The sequence below is a fragment of the Podarcis vaucheri genome, assembly GCF_965113315.1.
Source record: "Podarcis vaucheri genome assembly, chromosome: 1".
Taxonomy (NCBI): domain Eukaryota; kingdom Metazoa; phylum Chordata; class Lepidosauria; order Squamata; family Lacertidae; genus Podarcis; species Podarcis vaucheri.
Genome location: NC_138759.1, coordinates 79,785,556 through 79,812,722, shown reverse-complemented (window position 1 = coordinate 79,812,722; position 27,167 = coordinate 79,785,556). Strand labels below are relative to the sequence as shown.

Below are 27,167 nucleotides of genomic sequence, written 5' to 3'. Positions count from 1 at the left end.
TTGATACAGGGTATTGTCCTTTTTAAAATTAACTTCCAGTTTTGGGGTTGTGGCCCTCCCCCAATGCTTGTACTGTACAGGAAAAAAATAATTTTGAGGAGTGCAGTTTGCAACCCTCTGTATGCAAACTTTCTCTTACAAAGGGAGCACGGTTGCATCAAAGTTGATAAATGAGGAATTTATCAGTCTCTTATGTTCTGGTGCCCTTCATAGTCAGGGGTGAGGAAGCTCTGGCCCTTCAGATGCTGTTGAACTACAACTGCCATCTGCCACAGCCAGCATAGACAGATGTCAGGAATTATGGGAGATGTAGCCTAGCAAGCTCTGGAGGGCCACAGGTTCCCAATCCATTCCCTCAGTTGTTTCCTAGTATCTCAACAGGTTTGTAGCTTATCAGATTTGCTATAGACCATTCCTCCTCTTTCCATCAGTTAACTGTGCCAGACCTGAGTGCCTTAAGGGATGTGAAGCTTTCCAAGTGCCTGCAACAAGCCTTTTTGCCACTGACATTGCTCTAAAACTGAACAAGCTTTGTGACATCATACCACTGGTAGGTGTCCTAGTATGAAGCATCGGAAGCCAAAATTATACATTATACCCAATGTGACATTTTTAAATACCTGCAAACTTCATCCCCAAAGAGAAGGACAACTGTACCCTTCTAGAATGCATGTCTAAAACACATTCCAGGTGTGAATGTAATGCATATCTGAGTATATGCTGCTAGTGTCTCCGTGCATTACTCTGGCATCTTAAAAGAAGGGTGGCAAAATGCCATGGGGACTCATAAATTGATTATGCTCAAAAGGTTTTTAGTATCTCTCTGCCAGCTTCTGAATGGAGGGCAGAATCAACATCTCCAAGACATCATAAGCCACACCTCTTTTACAAAAATGTATGGTACCCTAAGAGCTGAGAGCTAGTTTAAACAAAAAGGTTCAACTTGTACCTTCCAGTGAATCTATTTATCTGCTGTCCTGCTCTTCTGGACTGGCTTCAAAAGTCTGTTGAATGATTGAAATGGCTACAGGCAATCTGTTGATCTGCCTTGAGAAGTTCTCACTAATACTCCCCCCATGTGCAAATCTTCCTCCAAACCTTTATAAAGGGTCAACTGAGGGTTCTTAACTGAGAGGTGACAGTAAGCCTTGCCAGCTGCTGACTCAGTGACTTCAGTACGGCTTGTTTCAAACAAATCATAATGAACATTGACCATAGTTTGTCAATTCAGATAACATGACAATCTGTTATGCAAAAGCTGCACCAGTGCAGAGAAGGAGGAGGGTGTGAGTCCAAGGCTCACCTGGGCTTACCTAGGTAAGAGTTTCTGAGTCCCAACTGTTTACCAGTGACAGTGAATGAGAAAGGTTCTTCCAGCACAAATTTGGCCATTGAATTGAAGAAAACTTGGGGAGGAAATGAGGAGTTTTGTGAGTGACAAAAACTGTGAGCTCAGTTCTGGCACTGAAAACAAATCCCTGGGCTGAGCATGTGTTCTAAGGTGTCTTGTTCCTTAATTCTAAGTGTATGCCTGGCTCCACAGTTGTTGTTTTTCACTTTTAGTTAAGTATGATGTACAAATGCAGCCATGTTATAGCATTCTGCAAGTCTTTATCTGCAAGAAAACTCACTTGATCAGCCCATTTCCTAACCCATAAGTGACCATGCTTTGAAGTAGATCTGCTAACTGCATTCGTATCAAATTTTATTGCATAAACATCTGTTTAAAAAGTCACTGAATGAAGAGAAAAGGAAATGTTTCTAACAGATTGCTTCATTCAGCATGGCTGAAGATAGGCCTTCAAAAATGACCTTTTTCCAAGTTACTTTTGAATATCTGTCATGACTGCTATCTACTAAAAACAGATACCTGGGACAATGTGTTTCTAAACCAATAGCTGCATATTCCTCTATCTCATTACAGGCTCTAAACAAAGCTCTCATCAACTAGTCTTAGTACTTTTTATAAGAGGGAACCTTTTAAGGGCACGTATTGCTCATTCATCATGTTGGACAAGATTTATCTCTGGAAAACCTAAATAAAGAATTGGCATGGTTCTCCTTTAGCCAATCCATTCACTTTCTCACCTAGTATGGGTTTTTCTATGTACAGAATTTTAAAAAATGAACTTATTTCCTGGAGATTAGGTACTTTTGGTGATTTGTTCCATTACTGTTCATATAAATAACAAAGTTATATATATAAAGACAAAGTTACAGGAACCCAAGTGAAAATGAATGATATCATTAATAATAATTATAACAACATGAACAGCTATACATGTGGACATGTGTAGATATTTGTATATGGACTACAAAATTGCAAATACAAATTTTCTGCCAATTTACTTTAGTACTTCCTTCAGCATACTGAACAGCATACAACAGCATACTGGTATAACTTACTCCTTGCCTGGGACTCTAAATTTCTTCACTTTTGGATTACAGTCTTTTGAGCCACAGCTTTCAGATTGAACTCAAATGATTAAAAGTTCATAGAAGATTCAAAGAAGATTAATAGGAATAACACATTCCTGAAAGAAAGAGGCATTGAAAGGGATTTATGGCCACCGTCTACAAATGATTCTCCATTCTGCTTCTGAAGAAGTATGAAATGAGTTAACCATCCTAGTGTTCTCATTGGTTTATCATCTGTATTGTTTGCAGAACGTCTTTGGTAAATAGTTGTCATGGCTTTGAGAATAATCATGTTCTCTTACTTTTTGGTGCAACCATTTTTCTGACGATATGTGATGCACTTTCTGAAATTTCAAAGAGCCACATTTTTCAAAGCTTCTGCTTGTTTTCCTTTTGTCTCTCCCTCTCAGCACACATCTGAGAATCCATCAGTGCCATCTTTATTCATCTGCTTTCCTCAAACTTCCCTGAGTGGGGGAGGGGGGATGCACAGGGCAGCCTTTTCAGGTTTAAGATACTATATACACACTTGGTCTGATGACAGAAGGGAGAAGGACTCTTGTGCCAGTTGAGATCAAAAAGAGGTGGTATATACTAATCAACCATCTGAAATTAACCAGATTCAGTCACTAGACATCAATTTATAGGTGCGTTGTTTTATTTGCAAGACAACAGCTATAAGTTAGTTGCTCTCTTTAGTGGCATGGCCTAATTTTTATTATGACCTGAAATATCAGTCTTAATTAATTCTTTCACAGATACTTCATGTTCTCTCTGCTCCTAGCCTGCTCTTTTTTTTTTAAGGGTGGGAAGCAAAGGTTTAGGAAAATAAGATTTCTTTGTTTGTTGTCTGAGGAGAAAACTTTGCTGCTTGAGGATCGCCTCAGCATGTGGGGAATTGGGAAATACAATATGGGGCACATACTTCCTGGATATATAGTTCACTGTGTAATCCCAAGGTAGGCACATGACAGCAAGAGGGTCAGCTTTAGGCATTGCCCAGAGGAGCATGTGCTTCGGATGTTGGGAGGTAAATAAGTTTGGGGTCCTAAGAAACTAACTGGAGCTCTCTTACCCCTCTGCTAGAGAGAGAACACAAAACCCTGAAGCTGCCTATGACCAGGGCTGACCCAAGACATTTTGGTATTTGTGGCAAACTGCAAAATGGTGCCCCCCTCCCCATCAGGGAAGAAAGGGTGAGATCTGTATCAGGAACTAGTGGGGAATAAAGGCATTCATTGGGATCTGCTGCCCCTGTGGATCCTGCCACCCAAGGCAGTCAGCTCACCTCGCCTCATGGATGGGCCAGCCTTCCCTATGGCTGGTTTGCGTGAGTCTGGAAGATGCAGTAGAACCAGAGAGGACTGGCTGCTTTTGGGCAAGGTGACAAAGATGAAATCTTCCAGCCAGCAATGGTGACATCCACAAACTGCATCAGGAGAACTATGATTTGGATTTGCATGATGTGGTATCAGAGATATCATATTCTAGGATTTGGGCTTGAATGGAAGAAAACACCAGCGTGCTAGATCTTCTTACCAAGAGGAAGCGAACACATTTAACTCAGCAATGGCTCTCTATGGATTCAGAAAGAAGTCCCCCCCCCCAGTCCTACCTGAAGATGCTGACAACTGAACCTGCGACCTTTCTGCATGAAGAACGTTTGCTGTACTTTTGAGCTATGGCCCTTCCCTGAAGGTTTGTTGTATAAGAGTCTCATTGAGTGCCTTTCCCCAGAGAAATATTTGCTATAGCCTTCTAATCTTAGCCTCTGTACCATTGGTGCTTGTCATGGAAACACTGAAAACTCTGGCTGTACAAAATAGAAGATAAAGAAGAGCTTCTGGTGGATCTCTTGCTCTGGAGCACTATTTAAAGGAGGCCTGGCACATTTAAGATCTCTAAAGCTTTACACTGTGTACCTTGGCAAGCTAATCTCCAGCAACTCAGTATAATCAGGCAACAATTAACCTTGTGACCAGGCTGAAGCAGGTTTGGCCTCTGTTAATCCAGTTAGTCAAGCATTGAAGAGACGGCTGTGGCTTTGGTTAGCATGTAATACTTTTAGTGCAATAAGCATAAAACAGTTTCTTGCCTGAAAGCCACAAAGATAACATGGAAAATGGGGATATGTGATATTTGGTAAAAGGGATCTAACTTTGCTTTGCTTTAGGTGGTTTTTTTTTTGGGGGGGGTGATGATGATGTTGATGAAAAGCCTGTTGGAAAGAATTAGTGTCCAAAAACTCAGACCAAGATTTTCAAAACTAACTACTGTGTTCTGTATCTCTGTCTCAAGGCCTTTTAAATGTTCATCCTTCCCCCCCCCCCCCAGAATATACTTAGCACCATTTTCTGAATGAATGCAATCTGGAGCAATGTTGTCCAGTTTAGTTTGCATTTAAGACCTGTTGATATCAATGTGAACTTGGGTCAGTATCTGTGACTTGGCTTTGTATCTGTAATAATTGAACCCATTATAGGGATGTATATCTTGCGACTGAAAGAGGAATTTAGTGTACTGACACTGGGAATAAACTTCTGCCTTTGTTGGATCTTTGTTCAAACACCACAGATTGAGTAATGTGTACATTTGGTTTGCAGTGTGGCTGTTTCTGGTTCCTTGATACAAACAGTGATGAAATTAGAAATTAGAAATTAGAAATATACAAACCACCACCTTTCCTGTGCTTTCTGCATAATTACAACAGAGGTTTCTGAAGGCTGCTGTTAATTTTTCAGTTTGATCATAGAATCATAGAATCATAGAATTGTAGAATTGGAAGGGACCCCAAGGGTCATCTCATCCAATCCCCTGCAATGCAGGAATCTTAACTAAAGCATCCACGACATATGGCTATCCAACCTCTGCTTAAAAACCTCCAAGGAAGAAGAGTCCTACACCTTCCAAGAAAGTTCTTCCTGATGTTTAGTCAGAATTTCTTTTCTTGTAACTTTAAGCCGTTGGATTGCGGCCTAGCCTTCCGGAGCAGGAATAAACAATCTTGCTCCATCTTCCATGTGACAGTCCTTTAGACATTTGAAGATGGCTGTCATATTTCCTCTCAGTCTCCTCTTATCCAGGCCAGACATACCCAACTCCCTCAACCATTCCTCATAAAGCTTGGTTTCCAGACCCTTGATCATCTTGTTCACCCTCCTCTGCACACATTCCAGCCTTGTCAATATCCTTCTTTAACTGTAGTGCCCAGAACTGGACACAGTACTCCAGATGTGGTCTGACCAAGGCAGAATAGAGTGGTACTTTGACTTCCCTTGATCAGGACACTATACTTCTGTTGATGCAGCCTCGAAAAAGCTTAGTGTTTTTTGCTGCTGTATCACATTGTTGATTCATAATAAAAAAATTCCTTCCAGTAGCACCTTAAAGACCAACTAAGTTAGTTCTTGGTATGAGCTTTCGTGTGCATGCACACTTCTTCAGATACCTATCTTAGTTTAACAAACTTAGTTGGTCTTTAAGGTGCTACTGGAAGGAATTTTTTTATTTTGACTATGGCAGACCAGCATGGCTACCTATATGTGATTGTTGATTCATGTTAAGCTTGTGGTCCACCAAGACCCCTGGTACTACTGGCAAACCAGGTGTCCCCGTCTTATATTTGTGCAGCTGGTTCTTCCTGCCAATTGTAGAACCTTAATATTTGTCCCTACTGAAAGTCATTTTGTTAGCTTGGGCCCAGTTCTGCAATCTGTTAAGGTCATATTGATTCCTGATTCTGTCTTCTGCAGCATTGGCTACCCCTCCGAGGTTGGCGTCATCTGCAAATTTGATTAGCACCCCATCAATTCCTTCATTCAAGTACAGTAATTTATATAGATGTTGAACAACAACAGTCCAGGACAGAACCCTGTGGCACCCCACTTGTCACGTTTTTCCAGGTTGATGAAGAATCATTAGTGAGCATTTTCCGGGTTTGGTCGGTCAACCAACTACAAATCCACCTCACAGTTACCTCGTCCAGTCCACATTTTACCACATTTTGCACTGTGTGCAAAAAACAACAACCTTGTATACGTACCGAAGCATAGATTTGGAACTGGAATTTATACCTGAAAACTAAGCTGTTCTCTATTGATCATGAAAACTAATAAAATTAGGAGATCCTATCTCCTTATTTGCTTATTAAGAAGTATTTGGGGATTTATACTGACTGTAGTGTATAGAAATTAATGTTTGTCAGATTTTTAGATGATCATTGCAGACACAATATTTTGATAGGAAACTAACTCTGAACTCTTATCCTTAAGCTCTGATTAAAAATCTTCAAGCCTGCACTCACTATTATCCTATTATCACCATAATTATGGATTCTGACTTGAATAGTTAGTTTTATCAACCCATAGATATTAATCATACAGTTGCCATGGACTCATATTCTGAACAGGGAAGACTAAAAAAGGCAATGAACCAATTCAGCGCCGAACCAATTCTTGTGTTTTCTGTCTTAGGTAAGGGGCAAATGCTGTTAATTATCTTCCTGAGTGACGGCATTACACAATGAACAGTTCCTCTAAAGAGGACTACCAGAGTGCTGTGAGTGTGTAAGTTAATTGTAACTTAAAATCAATTATCGGGAGAGAATTTCATCCAGTACCCTGAGAATGAGGCAGTGAGATCTGTGTATGCAATCCTAAATATGAATACGATTAAGGTCTAAAGTCACCCTGGAATAGTGCAGCATCAAGGAAATGTGCAGAAGAACAGCTTGAGTTAATGTATCATAAATGAATTGCTACCAGACCATTCATTTGGGGCTACTTTTTAGTACTTCTTGCAGGAATGGATTAGTAATATGCCAAAATGTGCCATTAAAATCGGTTCAGCAGCTCACACAAAATGCTTGTCAGGTCCTCAATTATTGTTTCATTATTTCCTTCAGCTTTCCAGATAAAATTTATGAAAGCTTGCCCCCACCCACCTGCTAGTTCAGTGAGTGCATACTTTACTTTGAGAATCCAGGAAATGTGATGTGCCAGTCACAATGGTGCAAGGAAAAGAAAGCACACACTCAGGAGCACACGGCCATCCTCTCTTATTGGAAGCAGCAAGGAACGTTTGACCAGTAGGTTAGAAAATGGGATAGTAAAGCTAGGAGCCAAATGGCTTCTGGGACCTGGGTTGTGGGCACCCAAACAGAATGCCTAGTTGCCACTGGGGGATGTGTGTGTGGCAAAACTTTCTATTTATTATTTTGATAAGCATGAACTAATACGCAATTCACGTAAGTGACACATTGTCAATATCACATTTTTAGCAGAAATTGTTAGTTTAATTTGGTGCTTGCAAATTGGTACTGTACTTCAGTTTTCAAAACACTCTACTCTTTATTGTTAAACTCATTAACATATTGTCTATCCTTAACATATACTTTGAGGCTTCAAAGCACATACATTTCAGTAATTCTTGAGTGTCAGCCAAGTGCAAAAAATGGCACCCAGACTTTTTGAGGTACTCGCAAATCGAGAACCTTTAGGCGCAAAATGTGCCTGGCGCCCTGCTAATTTCAAACCCTGCTTTTGACTCACCACAAGTAGGAATTTAGTGTTTGGTTGCAGGTCTTTCCAGCCCCTCTCCTATGCTGATTGGAAAACGCCCTGAGGTGCTCCTGCAGCCCCTGCTGTCCTGCGCAGCTCTGGAAAAGTCATTTCCCTTCTTCTCCAGCGTGCTCAGTGACATATACCAGATGGTATATGCACACTAGTCTTCTAGCAGCAAGAAGTGTGAGACATTGTAGAGCTCATCTTTGTCTTTATTTACACAAAATGTACAGAAAAAGAATTATGGCGTCCTCTCTCATCAGCTCTGGGAGAGAACAGAACAGAAGTAAAAGCAAAAACACAGTCCAACAGTACCCACAACGGAAGAGAGATAAGTCTGTCTTCCGTTCCCATGGTCTTCCCAGACAGGCATGTGAATTACACCAATCACATCTGCAGCATCAGAAGCATGAAATACTAACATCCATCTCTGTGGGTGGAGGAGGTGTTAGTGCAGGGAAAGGCTGTGGCTCAGTGTCAGCCTGGATAGTTCAATTGATTAGAGCTTGGTGCTGATAACGCTAAGGTTGCAGGTTCAATCCCCCTATTGCATTGCAGGGGGTTGGACTTGATGATCCTCAGGGTCCCTTCCAACTCTACGATTCTATGCTTTGTATCCAAAAGGTTCCAGGTTCAATCTCTTGCATCTCCAGGTAAGACTGGGAATGTTCCCTGTTTGAAACCCTGGAGAGCTGTTACCAGTCCATGAGCTGCATGCTCTCGTGTTCTAAGACAAGAGAAGCACTTTCATAGAGTCCTATAATGTGGTATGGAATCCAGTAGCAAGAGCAGCACTTGCAGTGACTGTGGTTGGGAACCCGGTTCTTCCTCCTCAGATCCATCTTTCCATCCTTTCTCAGCTGGATAGGGGGTTATTTTGGATTATTGTAGATTAGGATGGACGTGCAATGGCTCAGTACTCCAGTACACAGCTCGACATTTATTTATTAAAAATGCACTTGAAACAAATGAAAGCAGTGTATAATAAGTGAAGATGATAATAAATGTCTGTAGAATTGACTGCTAAACATTAATGAGCAGCAGGACTCTGATGACTCTCTAATTGCCAGCATTAGGTAGGGACAAAACACTATTGAGGCATCTGTACCATCCTTATCACAGTTAAAAATGGAAAGTGTAATGCTGGTGGTCAACAAAAGAGGTTTAAAGACTGTCTCAAGGCAAATCTTTAAAAATGTAGCATAAACACTGACAACTGGGAAAGACTGGCCTTCGAGCGCTCCAGTTGGAGAACAGCCTCTACCAAAGGTGTCATGGGCTTTGAAGACATTCAAACTCAGGACGCAAGGGAGAAACATGCTAAGAGGAAGGCATGTTTGACAAATCCACACCGTGATCAACTCCCACGTGGAAACCAGTGTCCCTACTGTGGAAGGACTGTGGATCCAGAATTGGCCTCCACAGTCACTTAAGGACTCATTGTTAAAACCATGTTTATGGAAGACGATCGTACTCGGCTACGAGTGATCACCAAAGAGATCACAGCTGTGTAAATTTGAAAATGCCCAAACATAATACAAACCCTCTACTCTTTTTTAATAACTGTCTGTTGGAATTTTCATTATACAAATAGCTTCAGATAGATTAGCAAACCCCATTATAACAGCATTTGTTGTTATTCCTTTCTATGTAACTTCACCATTAGTCAGTCCCTTGTCTTAACCCAGCATTTTCCTTCCAAATATTAGAAACAACAGAGAAATATGAAGTGTGTGTAATGAACCATATCTGGCTGGCTGGAGGCTAAAGGTTGCCTAAAAGGAAAAGAGCAACCTGCATTTCCACTCCCTCACAACCGCCCTCTGTGATTTCCCAGTATCTGAGCAAGTTTGCAGTTTATAAGATTTGCTATAGACTATTCCTCCCCTTCCTATTAATAAGGGCTCATCCACACTCTGCTTGTCCCATGCCTAGAAAGCATAGGTCCTAGAGATTTTCTACTTGTCATGTGCTTTCTAGGTACACAGGTCTGAGAGATTTTCTCTTTTCCCCATCGTTTTCCCCAGGAAAACCCACTCTTTAGCATAGAATTGGAGCAAATGCCAATCCATGGAAAACCTGGTTGACATTTGCTCTGATTCAGTGGTAAGGAATGAGTTTCCCCAGAAGGAAGTAGTGGGACAGCTGGAAGTGTGGAGTGGATGAGCCCTGAGTCAAATAACTGTGCCAGACTTGAGAGCATGAGGGATGTGAAGCTTTCCAAGTGCCTGTGACAAGCCTCTTTGCCACTAACATTGCTTTAAAAATGAACAAGCAATATCAAAAGCAACACGATGGCCAGAAACAATAACAATGTGAAAAACTTTATGGAATAATTCAAAACATCAAAACTAACAAACTGAAGTCTCTGAAAGTCCTTAAATAAATCACGGTGCCAGACTTTACCCAGCGGAGAGCAAGCTGTGAAGCTTTGTATAATCAGCAAATGTCCAATTCTGATGTCCGACTCTGAACTCTGCTGAACAGTGTTTCTGGATAACAACTACCATTTCGTTGAATTCTTCATCAGCCAATTAGTTCAACACTCGTAATTAGAAAGATGTGTAATTTTTCATTAACCAATCTTTTTTCGAATAGATATAATGAAAAATACTCTGGAACAGTGCTCATGCGATTACTGATTATTGCTGACTCATATTTTGCAACACAGGGGTTTGTTTGTTTACTTTAAACTGAACAAGCCTCGTGACACCATGCCACTGGCAGGTATCCTAGAATGAAACACCTGAAGCCAAAATTATACGTTGTACCCATTTTAAATACCTGGAAGCTTCCTCTATCTATATCTTCCAGGGCATATATCTAAGGCACACTCCTGGTGTGACTGTAATGCAGAGCTGAGTACATGCTGCCAGTGTGCACTGCTGTGGCATCTGAAAGCAGGGTGCTGAAGTGCCATGAGGACTCGTAAGCTGATTGTGCTCGAAAAGTTCCTACTAGCTCTCTGCCACCTTCTGAATGGATCACTGACTCAGCATCTCCAAGGCGTTCTTTTGCTGTCTTGTAGGATTATCAGGTCCAGACCTACAGACCCTGCCTGCAGCTTTAAAGAACTTTGGGACAAAGAGGAACAATGCAACTGCAGCATCTCCCACGGATAGCAGTTCCTTTTACCTACAAGGTTCTTGGGCTGTAGTTGCACCATGCTGCATGTGGGAGGGAAAGTCAATTGATCTTTGATACTGTGGCCAGACTGTTTGAGAACAGAGGCAGGAGAGGAGATGAAATACGTTCTCTTGCCACCTGGAAGCAAAGGCACGGTCTCTTGAATCTGAACTTGGTAATGTCGCTGCATATTTTCTTCCCCTGTGCCTTTCCCGCATTATGTATTTAGTGGCCTTTGTTAAAATGCTGCTGCTGATAATGATGATGGGGGTGTAAACTGTGATGATGATTTACCCAGGGTGTAAACTGGCCTGTCTTTTTGAACATTTCAGCAGTTGCATCCTGTCCATAGAAACCCAATAGCCTGGCAACTGGAAATGAATGCAGTATTCTCACCTTGAGTGTTTTTTGCTTTTAGTTCTGCTTGAGTCTCAGGGCCCAACTGAAGTCAGGAGGTCCATGGTTGCATCTCCAGTATCCCCCCTCCCCCCACAAAAGCTGCTGGGGTCTGATGGGGCTGCAGTACTGGGCCAGGGCTTTTCTGCTAGGGCTTTTTATTTTTGGTATCTCAATTGCTTCCCCAGAGATGCTATTTGCAGTGTGGGGATGGGTAGACACAGATAACTGCATCTCTTTTTCTCTGACCCTCCCCAATACAGCAAACAGCTTCAATGGGGCAATTCAGATACCTGCACACCCACAACCAATCAGCATGCTCTGCAGAAGAGGGCCTCCAGCAGGTACCATCTCACCAGGAGGTCCATCAGGCATTTGGGCACAGCAGTACCTTTTGCCTTTCCCAACATGTCTTTGAAGTGGAGAGCTTTATCCCAGCCTGTATCAGTACTGGAGTCGAAACTGTGTTTATATTTAAAACTGCTCTAATTGCTTTTTTAATTGCTACGATATTGTTTACATATGAAATGGTGTAATTGCTTTTATTGCTGATGTTTTTAGTGTTCAATTGCATAAAGGTATTTTATGGGAAATAAAAATAAAAGCAGGAGAATGCCGTGGGCGGGAGGGATTCATCCTCCCCCACCCATGAACTCTGCATACTGCTGTCCTAATCTGATTCCACCCCCACCCGCCATTGCTTTTACTTTTAGGAGAGAAATGCAAGCGGTCCAGTTATGCATCTCTCAGTGTCACACCAAGATTGACCACTAGAGGGACATTACAGTGACATTTTGGTTGGTCATAATAAAGTGACTTGGGAGTTTTTCAAAACTGAAGTGGTAGTTTCACCATTACCCATGAATGCTGATGCAACCAACCCACCTCTTCCTCTGCTTAAGTTTATTTGGCAGATTTGTTTCTGAGAAAAGTTTATTTATTTGGCATACAGGGAACTGGTAAATAGCACCCCAGAATATGACATCCTCCTCCCTGCTGTGAAATAAGGGATAACAAAAAACGATCTGCTGTGTTGCAAACACAGCAACAGGACAGCCCTTCCCGGATAACAGACTGTTTCAATGTTCTTCCTCAGCAAGTAAAACGTCCAAAAGGGTACACAGATCGAAGGCAGAAATTCTCACTGTACAAAATGAAGTCTCTAATATTAGAGATCAGTTACCTGAACCATATGTATCCTGTGTACCCTTTTGGACATTTTACTTGCTGAGGAAGAACATTGAAACAGTCAGTTATCCTGGACGGACTGTCCTGTCGCTGTGTTTGGAGCACCAACGTTCTTCAGCTCACTCCCTGCAAAACACTGCATAAGACACTTACCTTGGAAGGCATGTTGCCTCAAGCCTGAGTGATTCTTCTTGGTGTTATACTAGCCTAAAAACCCCTCACTTTGGGACACTTTCTTAACTTATATTAGTTGGTGTCACCATGTATATATTGTACGTTATCTGATTGTAAATTAAGATATAATTCAGTAGTGATATAAAAGTATTGTATGTATATTATTAGCCCACTGTGTTGCTTTTGGATTGTCAGAGTGAAATAAGGGGTGGCACTTCTGCCCTGCCCTGCTCCACTGACACCACTGGTTATACTGCTGGAATGCAAAGGAGAGTAGGGACCACCATCACTGATTTATAAAAGGAGCCTTAGACCTGTCTGCACCTGGCCGTCTTTGTAGGAGACCTGGAGAAAGAGAGATGAGGGGAAACAAATTGCTTGCTGCCAGTGAGGAACCAGCTGTTCCCCCTAGCAATGTTTTTGGGTTAAGAATAAAATGGGGCAGAGGTAATAAAGCTGCAGCAGAACTGATCGCCTGTCCAGTTCAGCCACTGCTGCCCCCCTAATAGAGAAGGGTTAGAGGGAGGAGCAGATGCTGAGCCTGTGGAGATGAGAGCCGATTATCTCAGCGTGTGCAATTCCCTGTTTTGGCAGTTGCCGTTTATGGCACCTGGCCGCTGAACATCTGGCTTTGTCGTCTGGTTGTTTTTGGATGAACAGTAGTATGCGTTTCCAAAGTCACCTTTGCTTGCCTCTTCCTTCACCCGTTTTCTAGTCTCTGCTAATTCAAGCTGCATCCAAACCCTTTCAGGCCAGATTTAGTTAATCAGATCAACACATGTATGGTCTTGTCCTGTGGCTTTGCCCCTGTGGTGGGGAAGCTGCCACAGAGTCAGAATTCTGTGCAGGTGCACAAAGACAGAGATAATGCTTGGCGGTTTAGCCATGGTTCAAAAAGCAGGAAACAGCTTTGTGAGCCTATGCTCTCTTCTCTTTCCAAAGCAATTTCAAACTATTTATTCTTGGTGATAGCCAGAGCTTTGTATTTCATAGGCACTAACATAAATGCTGGTTAGCACAAAATAAGTTACTTAGTAACTATGTTTTGTAAACCCACATAACACATTCATATATCTGAGATCTTCTCCCTTACAAACCTGTTCATACATTGAGATTAGCAAACAAAGCCCTGCTGGGTGTACCCCACCCCCTGGTTTCCAGACCACCAGAAGAAGGGTCTTTTTGGTGGTAGCGCCGAGTATATGGAAAAGCCTTGTATGGATATATAGCACCCACTGTCCATAGTATGTTTTAAGTGCATGTTAAAAACTGATTTGTTTACCCTGGCATTTCCTGATAATTGATATTTACTGAACATGCTGCTGCCTACTGAAGATTTGGATTTATTGCTAGAATTATTGTGATATGGTTGAACAATAAGTTAGTCTTAATAAGGTTGTAGATGACTTTTGATGTATAAAAAATGTTTTGAAATAATTTTTTAAAAAAACACAGGAAACGAACATGCCAGGAAGAAGCCTAAAACCCATCTCTCTAATATCTAGTTTTCTATCTGGAAAAAATAGTTTTCTGTGGTGGAGGAATTGGTCTTCTGAAACCCACAACTGCAGTCTGAATGAAATAGTGCTAGGCACAGGTTTATTACCTCAGAGAAGAACTAGGCCTATACCATTTTTACTTTCCCATTTAACAGGATAGCATAAGGATTTTAAAGTAGAATGAGAAAGGCAGATAATGACTTGACCAAATGGCCTGTTAACAGTTTTAAGAGTGTAGGAAAGAATATGTAATTTAAGAAGGAAGGGAGTGTGAAGGTGAGATTAAAACTACAATAGCTCTATCAAGAGAACCAATTATAGAACTTAATGTAACCCTATTGTGTTGTTTATTTTATCAGATGCGGGTCAAATTAGATCCCATTTCTCTTTTACAAATCCCAAGAAAAGAGTCCAGTCTTTGCCAAGTACTTTTCTAAAAATGTTGACTATAAATGAATTTGGCAGCTGTGGGTATTTCATGATAGGCAAGCTGGAATGTGGGTAAGTCTGTTATTTGCTGAGAAGAAAGAAAGATTGCAATGATTAAAAAGAGAGAATGAAGATTTATACTTCAAGCACATTAATTTTTTCACACCCCTGCCCATTTTGTTCCTTAATTCTCTTGGACTGGTTTCCAGAAAAGCAAGGAGCGAGACCAGATTTCCTTCTTTAGGCAGTTTTCTCTTCAGCTGCTTGTTTGTTGGCTGTACACTATAAGTCAGTGGTGGGGAACCTGTGACTCACTCTTCAGATGCTCATGGTCCTTCCAACCCAAGCGATGGGAGTTCAACAGAATCTGGAAGGCCACAGGTTCTCCACTCATGCTACAGATGAACAAACCGCATTGGGCTTTGCTACTGAAGCTCCATAATTATACATGCCCTAAATTTTTGGGCTCAGTCTGCAGCTTCACTTCTAGACCCACACTACACTTTGCCTTTAAGCGCTGCCCAGCTTCCAGCAGTTTTTATTGCAAGGATTTCCAAGCCTAGGGCTGCAATGGTAAGGATATAAAGATCTCTGCGATTGAGCTGTCAGGATTTCGCTTCTCCTTTTGGGTGCAGAAAGTTTGCTATAAGCATCATTTTATTGCTTTGATGGTTTACAACTGATAATGAGCACCAGAAAGTGATGAGTTTGGACATGGGAAGTACTAAGCCGAAACCTCAGTTGAGCAAAGGAAAGTTCATGAGGTGGTTCTGGGCATATGACACATGCAAAGTCTAACCTACTTCATGCTGGGTTACCTTGGGACATATTTTTTGGTCATTTCTTCTAGCACAAACTGCACACCGCCTTACATTTAGCAGTGCATTAATTTAAAAGCTCAAAATACTTTTGAAATCGCTTTCAAAGCTGGCTTTGGAAATTCTGAATTTCTAATAAGAGTGAGCATCAAAACAGCCTCTTTCACTTAGGTTCTCCTGGCAAGAACATATTCTGGAAGTGTGAGGAGTCTCTAGAATGAGTACTTTTTCTTTCCTTTTTTGCAAACTGATGTAGAAATGTGGAGAACCAGACTTGGGGTGAAGTGCAAGTAATACATACATTAATAATAATTTATAACAATAATTAAAAATTAGAAACTGAGAAACGCCCCCCCAAACTGACATATTTGCCCATTCTCTCCTTGATGCACTGTCTCCCTTTTTTGTCCTGACAGAAAGCAAGGGAGCAGCATAACGCCAATCCTAACATGTGCACAGCAACTGCCTCCCACACAAGGGCCTTCCCCAACCTGGCACATTCCAGATGTTTGGGACTGCAATTCCCATCAGCCCCAGGCCAAGAAAATGCAGTCCAAACCAGGTTGAGGAAGGCTGCCATAGAAAATTGGTTTACTGGTGAAGTAAAGAGGAAGTTTTCCATTCCCTAAAGCTCTTCTACACAGACCGAAACTTTTATCTAACAATATGATTTTAAAAACAAATTATTACATTACAGAACAAGTAAAAACTATATCAACCAAACCACACTTTTGTCTTGGCTCCATTAATTCTTTTAATTTGACAGAGACCTGTGTGTTCTAGACAAGCAGTTGTGCTATGTGCGTGTAGCAAACCTGGGGGTCTCTTACGTTACCTGCAAATGTGTGGGAAGCTGATGAGGCTATGCAGAACATTAACCTTCTCCTAGCCTGACCCTGAAGTCAGTTTGAAAGTTAAGGGATAAGGAAGCTGTAGCCCAAAAGGTGCGAATAATCCACCTCACTAACGTCATTGCGGAGAGAGAGATATAGTAACGGCAGAGCAAGGATTAGCTGACATTAGGGCAGGGTTTTGTGACTTATTTTCTTTCTAGGACAATCCCAGATTTTGCAGACGTGTTTGAGATCTATTAATACGCATTAAGGTGAAAAAGGAAGGTTCTGCGATGCTGTTATCTTATGAAGAGGTGATGCTTTGGGGCTCACCGTTGGTTGCTTGGTTACAAAGGAAGTATTGTGCCACTGCAGCTGATCTTGGGTTGGGGGCAGGGAGCTAAAGAGCCATTGCATTAGACTCTCTCTGCACCTGAGTGTATCAATGGCCTCTTGTACCCCTGTTGGGACAAATCTCCCCCATTCTGATGCAAAGCAAGTGCGATATGCAGTGGTTTATATACCCCAAGGCAAGGTTGCATTTTGCTGGAATGGCACCTGTCCGGAGCTAAGAAAGTTGCTACCTAGAGATTTGCTTTACATCTTTAAAGCTACTGGTCAAATGAGAAGCAGTACTACAGCCATGGCTACTCTTTGGAAGAGTTCCTTCCCCTTTGTTTCCCTCTCATTCCTTTCACCCACCCCTTCCCTTGCATGAAGTAGGACTTGCGGGTATGATGGACAGTGGGCATGGGATGCCAGATGAAAGGATTGAGCAAGGAACGTGCAGGAGAAGCTACTTTCACCTCTCACTTTATTGGTAGTGTTAAAGCTGCACCTCAGATCCCCTGGTTGCACTCTGGCGACCTCTAGTCAACCACTGAGGAGGACTTTCTTGGAGAAAAGTAGCAGAGGCAAGCTTAGAATCTCTTGAGGATATGGGGAGGCATCTTAGTCATGGCTGGTGCTGTAAAAACTTCCTCTCAGCTGATGCTCTCTCTCTGTCTTCAGTTTCAGGGAGGTGTGTGGTCCTTGAGCACAGTCCTGTGCGATGCCTTGATGACCATGGATGTGATGCTGTGCACAGCTTCCATTTTCAACCTCTGTGCAATCAGCGTTGATCGGTAAGCTCCTTTGCCTGCCTTGGATTTCAGCTTTTGGGATTTCCCCAGCTTCGTTATTTTCCTGTCCACCACTATCCACACATTCATGTGTTCACATCCCAACACTTGAACAGCTTCCAGCTGGATTTGAGTTTCATTCAGAAACAACAACACATGAACTGCAGTAGGGGCCTCAAAAGGCGTTTGGAATAACTTGCCATCCTATAATAATACAGTTTGGATACATACCATCACTTTCAGATTAAAAACCTTGTCCCCAGGGTACAACTGAAGAGGTAGCTTCAAGAGTGGAGGTCTGATATATTTTGGAGCATTTTCAAATCCTTAGATTGATCAAGACAATCCAGAGTTCTAGCACTGTATATTTTGAACTTGATATATCCTGGTCTGTCTACCCCCAGTAGTCTTCAGCCTTTTCAGATCCAGGACTCACATTTAACCCAAACATGTATTTGGGGACGCATTTCTTTTCCTTTTTACCCATGTATTTGTATGATGGTGTTGCTATTGCTGCAGCCAATCTTAGATTATGCCATGTCCCGGCAATGGGTCCCAGTCCACTAGTTAAACCAGTGATCTATCCAGTAGGGAATAGGGTCCCCTCTCTGAGCTGGTTGAGATCTTGGTCTGAAGCTTGATCCCGTACGGTTGGTGCTGGTGTCAGTTGTGCTGGCTGTTGAGCTGGCTGGTCTGATACAATTGCACCACTTTATGTCTCTTCCACAGATTTCACAAATGGAAAGAAGGAATTTGAGTCCTGTGAAAGCAAAAGCCTTTGTTCAGTAGAACTGTTCCCTGGACTGCTGGCTGTCAACCAAGCTTGTGCTGAGCCTGCATCTGTCCGTATTACCTCTGGACCACAGAACTCCTGTCTAAAGACTGAAAAGCTATAATTTTGTTGAACTAGTATACAACTATTCCATTAGCAAATATGCCCTGTTCAGAAGTCATTTTAGGTCATTGATTGATACAGATTTCCCAGTGTTAATTTACTGTTTTGTTTGGCGATCCACTTGAAAATAGTTTTAGCAAATTACTCTGCATTGATTCCTTGACATATATTATAAATTGGTCCAGCACATGCTGGTTTGCTTGTTTTTTAATCAGTTTCAACAGTCCAACATGAAGCTTTGATCCATTCAAGGCAGCTGGTTCCTGATCACATAGGGAAACCTGAAAAACCATCAGCCAAACACACATAGAGTCCCCCATCAGATCTCCCACTCAATAAGTGACAGACTAGTGTGGTGCTGGCAAGGAAGTTGTGGCATAGGCCTAGTGCCCACGGACCTTCTTTCCTCTCCATCTGTTCTTTCAGTGTGTGGAGGGATAACATCTGAAAGGGGCTTCTCTAGGTGATCATAAGCTTGGACTGTGCTGACTGGGGTTGAATGTTCAACAACATCGGGAAGGTACCAGGCTGGGGCAAGCTACAACAGGCAATGGAGACTAGTGGGTACAGACAAAGACTTCAAAGAAAAGGTGGGTTTTGAAGGAAGTAAGATGTTCTAGGAAAGGGCAGCAAGGGAGAAAACAAATTTCAGGGAATAGATTGATGGGAGCAGGAGAAACAAAGTCAAGGATATAAGAACGGGTTAATGAGGCAAAAGCTGTTTACCTCTGACAGTGTGTGCATTCAAAGATCCTGGCTGGATTCCTAGAGCTTGGGTAGCCAACTTGGTGCCCCCATACACTGCTGGATCCCCCACCAACATTCCCAACAGTCAGAAGTGATGGGAGTTGGAGTCAGCAGCAACAACTATGTTGGCCACCTGATGGTAGAGATTGAGATGCTCTAGGCCACTCACTTCCACAAAACTACTCCCAGCTTCACCTTCTTCTTTGTCATTCCAGGTTCATTGCTGTCTCCATCCCACTGAACTATAACCGGCGGCAAATTGACCTGAGGCAGCTGGTCCTCATCTCCACCACATGGATCTTTGCTTTTGCTGTGGCCTCCCCGGTCATCTTTGGCCTCAACAATGTTCCAGACCGGGACCCTACATTGTGTCAGCTGGAGGATAACAACTACATTGTGTACTCTTCTATTTGCTCCTTCTTCATTCCTTGCCCTGTCATGCTGGTCCTGTACTGTGCCATGTTCCAGGGACTTAGGCGTTGGGAGGAAGCCCGGAAGGCCAAACTGAAGAGCAGCATCTACTTGGGCAACAGGCCACTGTATTGTCCGCCACCCGTCATTGAGAGGAACCAGGCCGAGGTCAAGTTGGAGGAGCGCAACCGATATACCTGCTCCGAGTGCTCTTTCCCCAGGGACTACGTGACCAATGGGATTCAGACTGTGTCCTACCCACACCTCAGATACCCACCACATAAAGGAATCAAAAGGAAGCAGGCAAAGATCAATGGCAGAGAGAGGAAAGCTATGAAGGTGCTGCCGGTTGTGGTTGGTGAGTATTCAATGCTCAGCGGTTATTTAATAGGACTGAGAATCAACAGGGATCAGAAACAATTTAGAAGGCTCGTATTAACAGAAATGGGAAGCAGACAGTAACCAGTTGTGGGATTTGAGATTCTAATATGCAGACCATAGGGCACATCTACCCTAATTTTCTTTACTCTTCTTGTCTCTCTTCACCTCACAGTGCTGATAGCTGGTTAAACAAAAGCACTAAATTGATGGGATTGAGTGTTGCTTATCTAAGTAGCTGTGTCAGACTGGGTCCTTTGTATGTCTCCCTACATGACCACATGCAGCAGCGTCAGGTTCATTAGGGCAAATGGGGCATTGCCCCACCTATCTCAGTCTGACTTCAGCTAGCCCCTACCTTTCGAGAGTTCCCAGGGATGAGGAATTGATTGTTAAGCCATCCTGGAAATTGTGAGCAGAATAGCAAGGACTTCTAACAACTCTCAGCACCCTTAATAACTGGGATTCCCAGGATTCTTAGGATGAAACTATGACTATTTAAAGTGGTGTTATACTGATTTTCCGTATTTTTCGCTCTATAGGACGCACCCGAGCAAAGGATGCACCTAGTTTTTTAGAGGAGGAAAACAAGTAAAAAATATTCTGAATCAAATCAGTGTCGGGGCTGAAGGGGGAAACCCGGGGTTTCCCCATAAAGCTGCGGCATCCCCAAGCTAGAACAGCGAGACGCTGCGCAGCGCTCTGTCTCTCTCTTCTGGCTTCGGGGACAGCCTTTCAAGCCTCCGCAGGGCAGCGGGGTGCCTTCACCCCACTGCCCTGTGGAGGCTTTGCGTAGCCAAAAACCCCCCAAAATGCAGTTAAGGTAAGATGCTGGGTTCACATGTAGCACCAAGCCATAATTAAAACAAGGTTCATAAACCAACAATAACACACTCAGCAAGGTTTGTACATACCACTAAGTAATGGTTTAATAAAATATAGTTTAATAAGCCATGGTTTAGCATAATGTGCAAATTAGACAAAAAAGGGGAAGCGTTTGTGGGCACCTTTCAGAGAACATTTCAGTTTCCCTAACACACCTTTTTTCACATAATAATGTTTACCCACAAAAATCCAGCTGAATCTTAATCTAACTCTTCCTCCTGTTCGAAAATTTTGAAAAATATATATGAGACACCTTTTGCTGCTGGGTGTCTTGTTACAGGGATGAGGAACCTTTGGCCTTCCAGATGTTGTTGGATTACAACTCCCATTATCTCTGACCATTGACCATGCTGGTGGGGGTTGGAGTCCAACAACTTCTGGAGGGCCAATGGTTCCCCAGCATTGTCCTGATAGAACTGGCCTACGTGGCAGAGCAGTGCACAGCATAACTTTGTTGCTACAATTTGAATTTTTAAGTAGCAGGAATCTTTCCACAAGTAACATATGCCAGTTGTGCTTAATTTCTTGCATGATTCACTCATCCCCTCTGGGCTCCATCTAGACTCCGCCTTCAAGTCTAAGTCTCTGACAAAAGAGAAGAATCAGGGCTCCCACCCATAAATGGCATTCTGCTTCTGAACATATGTGCTAGCCTGGCTCATCCATGGATGGCTGATAGGATCTCTTGCTTCATTCAAGACATGCAGAGATTCCCAGCTGTGTTGAGGAGCAAGGGAACAGCTCTACCTGCTATCTGACAAAGGAGTTAAGTGTATGGATGAGCTGAGGATCTCTTTTATTTTTATTGTAAAGGGATAGTATAATTAATAGTAGGTTGGCTTGCACCCGTGGTCAATGATTGTGCGCTATAATATCTGACATTAGAAATATCCCAAGTGGGTACAGAATAGGTACTGGGTCAAAAGTACACCCTTGTATTGAACACACACCATACTCACCCTGGGAATTGGTGTGTGTGCTTTAAAAAAAGCAACAACTTGCAAATCTGTCAAAAAGTGTCTGTCATAACAGTTCCTTTGACATGGCTGATTGCCTGAATTTCAGAACTGCTACAGAGAAGCAACCTCATCTGGTGAGGGTATATATGGGGTACCCACATGGTGCTCCCTCTTCTACAAGGGCTGCCACATTCACTGTGGTGAAGGGAATAGTTCTGTACATGGAAAGGGCTGTGCCACGCAGAGGAAGCTGTGTACAGTGTTTGCTTTGCTGCATACATGAGACTTTTGACTGAGGCACTAGAGCATCTACATCCTGTTATCAGAGGGTGCACTAGCTTTTGCAAATTGGAATCAGTGCACTTAACTTCCATAATGCATGATTAGTGGGGGGAAATTGAGGAGAGCATACAAAGTTTAGATCCCCCCCTGTAATGCATGAAATGTAAAGAGCACTGTCAGACACTAGCAGGAAATGTTACTTCTCCTATATATTCCACCCTGAGTACTCTAAATGGGCCCTCCTTTGTGGCAGGCATTGGTACCCCTGTGACTAGGAACTCCTTGATGTGCCGTCCAGGTTATTTCTGTAGCATCAAAGGTGGCCATGACTGGGCCATTTGAATTGGAACTGGAACTGCTCTTTTGATGTTAATAATAATAATAATAATAATAATAATAATAATAATAATAATAATAATAATAATAATTTATTATTTATACCCCGCCCATCTGGCTGAATTTCCCCAGCCACTCTGGGCGGCTCCCAATCAAGTGTTAAAAACAGTACAGCGTTACATATTAAAAACTTCCCTGAACAGAGCTGCCTTAAGATGTCTTCTGAATGTCAGGTAGTTGTTTATCTCTTTGACATCTGATGGGAGGGTGTTCCACAGGGCGGGCGCCACTACCGAGAAGGCCCTCTGTCTGGTTCCTTGTAGCCTCACTTCTCGCAATGAGGGAACCACCAGATGGCCCTCGGTGCTGGATCTCAGTGTCCGGGCTGAATGATGGGGATGGAGACGCTCCTTCAGGTATACAGGACCGAGGCCGTATAGGGCTTTAAAGGTCAGCACCAACACTTTGAATCTTCCTTGCACCACGTCAGACCACAGGTCCATCTGACTGGCAGGGGCTCTTCCAGATTTCAGGCATGAGTCTTTCCAAGCCGTACCTAGAGATCCAAGGAATTGAACCCGAAACCTTTTGCATGCAATACATGTGCTCTACCACTGAACTCTGGAGCTTCTCCTAAACAGCCTCTGCATCTCAGTGAAAGGGTCAGAGAGCCTTGGCTGACTTCTGCTGCAATCAAAGACTGTGGTTCTGGGAGAAGCAAGGCCCCTTTGGGGTGTTAATGCTGTGACCTCCCTCCATCGTAGGCTCAGGTTGTTTATATGTGTAAATAAACCATCTATTCTAAAGATACCACAGTCTCTGCTGTGCCTCATTCCAAAGAAAGACAAACCCTGGGTAAGCACTTGGAACCCCTGGAATCTTGCACCGCTCAGAGATTGGGGTGGCAAGCAACAATGCTATATTAGGAAAGTTTTAATGGAAATTTCATTTTAATGGAGGTGTTTAATGTGAAATCCAATAGCATATTTCAACAATCTCAGGAGAAAATTCAGCAGAATGGTGGGCCAAGAGGTTGGAGTGGGGGAGTGGTGATAGAACCCATTATTGTCAAAAAACTTTTGAAATTATGTGAGAAGCTGTGCCAGAAGCCTGCCTTCAGTACCAGAACTGGCTATGTGTTTTTTCTGTGACCAGCTTTATTCAGGTCAAACTAAATGGTCACATAATGGACCCTTGCAGCTGTGAAATCTTTTTCTTTCTCTTCAGTGCTTAAGGGCTTCCTCTCCTCCGCCAGCAATTTGCCTCTTTGGAGGCTTTTCTGCTAATTGTAGACTAAACTTGCAGGCTTTCTGAGGCATTTGTAAAAATTATAACCAGCTTCCCTCCTGTTGAGTAGTAAAGAGTACCTGTCTGCTGAAGAGCTCTCAGGCTAAACACAGGGGTTGGGTGAAGCCTTTACGACCTGTCACGATGCCTCTCCCACGAAGCCCTGCAGTGTACAGCATCAGCAAGTCTCCCAAGAGTGATTTGGGCAGGTTGCAGCTTCTTCTGTGGCAAAAGAAACTACATCTCCCTCCTGTAAAAGCATAGGAGCTCTCCTCCAAGTTGAAAATGGTAATCTGGTCACTGTTCCCCTGTACACCTTCATTGTCCATACAGTGTTTTATCAAGAATGGTTTATGAAGCCGGGGGCAACTATTGGGTCCAACCACATCTCCCCCATCTCTCCCCTCCCCCCATCGTGTACTGGCTTCAGCATAAAGATCTTGGCTTGTATTAAATGAAGATTTATTGTTATGCAGGGGTGTGTGTGTGTGTGTGTGTGTGTGTGTGTGTGTGTGTATATAATGTCCAAAGCCCAATTTGGTTGTAATGCTGATGTTCACCAGCACTGCATCCTCCTGGCCACATATCCTCTGTTTGCTTATAAGATTCCTATGCTGGTGTTCAGGGAATTGCCTCCCAAAATGTACAAGCCAATGTACTCTTACTGGGCTAAATATTAAGAAGGGCAATATACAAATGGCTCGGGTTTCCCATTCCTGCCTCAGTTAAGCAATTAACTATGGTTTGCACAGGCACAATGGCTCAGTTTGAATATGACACTGAGCACGTGGGAAAGACACATGCACAACAAAGATTTGTTGTTTTACACACCCAGGGCAATAATTGAACCAGACACCAGAGGATTCTCTAATAATCTCACACATGGGGTGAGAAGAGTTCCCTTAGGCAGGGAGTTAGAAATGGCTCTGCTTGTGTGGGGGCCTCTTCGGCACTTATTTAGGTATGGATTTGAGTGCTGAGGTGGCACTGATGATAGTGGTACCAATTTAAACAAAATAAATTGTATTCTTTCAATATTGTAAAAACAAAACAAAAACAAAATACCTCAGTATCTCCCTCCAATCAGCTTCCCAGTTGGGAAGGGTCAACATTATTTCCTTTGCTTAGCAACAATGGTTAAGTGTCCTTAGCAATGGTGCTGCCTACTGCGTGCTGAAGCATTAGAGCTGTCTTCATTTTTGCCTGATTGACTTGCTTTAAAAAAATAAGTAAAGCGAAGAGTCTGAGGCCTCTGCTGGTCTGCTCCCCTCTCCACCAAATCCAGCCCTTTATATCCATCTGTTGGCAGCCTTGTAGTCACCCACAGACACCTCCTTCTTGTCAGGGTTCAGGCTCAGCTTTTTCACTCTCATCCAGCCCAGTGTTGGGTCCAGACACTGAGCCAGGGCTTCACTGCCTCTCCTGATTCAGGAGTTATAAAGAAATAGCACTGGGGGTCATGAGCTTACTAATGACACTTCACCTCGCATTGTAGAATCCATTCCACTTTTCCAAGTTGCTAATTGATGTTATTCTTCTGCATCAGAGAAACGGAGGCACAGAGATTTGAAGATTTAAGTTACCTGACCTCTGGCTTCGTGGGGAGCCTGCAGCCATCAGAACTTAAGTTTGTTTGTCCTTGTCTCTCTGTCTGCCACAGGTGTGTTCCTTTTCTGCTGGACTCCTTTCTTTGTGGTCCACATAACCAGAGCCTTGTGTCACTCCTGCACCATCCCCAGCGAGGTAACCAGCATTGTGACATGGCTGGGCTACGTCAACAGTGCCCTCAACCCCATCATCTACACCGTCTTCAACACTGAATTTAGGAACTACTTCCGCAAAGTTTTGCACATCTTCTGCTAACACTGCTGGATTCTAAACATAGAACTGGATTCTGAATATAGAACAGAGTGTACTACACAAGGCAAAGAACCAGACAAATTTAACTTCTTTGTATAGTTTATTAAAGTTTTATTTCTTGCTACATTACTGTGTGCTTCAGTCTTTTTTCCTCCGGTTGGGTGAAGACAGATGCTACAACAATGCACTTCTTCTTTTGAATGCACAACAATTATGGACATAGGCATTTATCCACGGCACAAATGATCTTTTCAAATAACTCATTTATTGTCAGATGGAGCCGCCTTCCTCCAGTTTTGTGCTCTCCAGATGTTTTGAAGAGAACCTCCCATCATGCAACTCCCATCATGCTGGCTAAAGCTGCTGGCAGCTGTAATGCAAACATATGGAGGGCACCAGGTTGGGGAAGGCTGATAGAGAGGCTACTACTTTTGGTGAGACTGCTGATGTGGCCGAAAACAAACGTGTCCTCATCCCTGTGTACCACCTTCAAGTGTGCATCTATCCACATGCCAAGTTCCAGCATCTGCTAAGAAGTATTTGCAGTGGTTTGCCTCCCAACACAATTTATGGTACCATTTTCCCCTAGAAAAGAATTCAAGCACCTTCTGGTGGTGCTGTAAAACCTTTCCTAGTTTCTAACGCTTATTATTTTATATCATTAAAATAAAAGAATTTTAAAACATAACTACCATATAACTGACAGTCACCAATAGATGTTTATCTCTGCCTGGGGCCTTTCGCAAGGGCTATGGAATTGAGCAAAGGGGGAAGAAAACAAACATAGCCACTATATCTATAGCAATCTATCTCCTCCACTACTGTAGCCTACAACATTGGCCAGTTCCACACCCTTTGATCAGAAGCATAGCACAATTTTCACCAGGCTCTGAGCATGGGAAATACACATGGCAGGAAAATGTGTGTCATGTATGTACAGTGGTACCTTGGTTCTCAAACACCTTGGTTTTCAAACTCCAAAAACCCAGAAGTGTTCCGTTTTTCGAACGATTTTTGGAAGCTGAACATCTGATGCGGCTGTCGGCTATTGTTTCCGGGGCACCTGCACCTATCAGAAGCTGTGCGTTGGTTTTCAAACATTTCAGAAGTCAAACAGACTTCCAGAATGGATTGTTTGGCGCTTTTGTTTTTGCTATTTATTTTGTGTTTTTGTTTTTGAGGCTTTTCCGGTTAATTTGTTTTTGTGACTGTGTGGAACCCAGTTCAGCTACTGATTGATTGACTGCAAAAATGGATAAAAGCCCCCCCATCCACACAATGACTATCATTAGTGCAGGGAAGAGAGAAAAAATGTCATTTTTATCATCTACAATACTGTCTTATTTATTTTATAGTACAATTGATTATTGCTTTCATTTTATGGAGCAATGGTCTCGTTAGATAGTAAAATTGCTGTTTTAGGGTTGTTGTTTTTAAAAGTCTGGAACAGATTAATTCGTTTTGCATTACTTTCTATGGGAAAGCACGCCTTGGTTTTGGAACGCTTTGGTTTTGGAACGGACTTCCGGAATGGATTAAGTTTGAGAACCAAGGTAGCACTGTA

General features: G+C 42.7%; 1 protein-coding gene across 1 annotated transcript in view; it reads left to right on the top strand.

The window, feature by feature from the left end:
- Positions 1 to 25,729, top strand: part of DRD4 (dopamine receptor D4) — a 35,367-nt gene extending 9,638 nt beyond the window's left edge. Inside the window, exons 2-4 of the mRNA XM_082216270.1 lie at positions 17,454 to 17,566; positions 19,421 to 19,974; positions 25,404 to 25,729. Of these exons, the coding sequence (XP_082072396.1) occupies positions 17,454 to 17,566; positions 19,421 to 19,974; positions 25,404 to 25,606 (870 nt within the window). The 3' untranslated portion in view covers positions 25,607 to 25,729. The remainder of the gene's footprint in view (positions 1 to 17,453; positions 17,567 to 19,420; positions 19,975 to 25,403) is intronic.
- Positions 25,730 to 27,167: the final 1,438 nt, after the last annotated feature.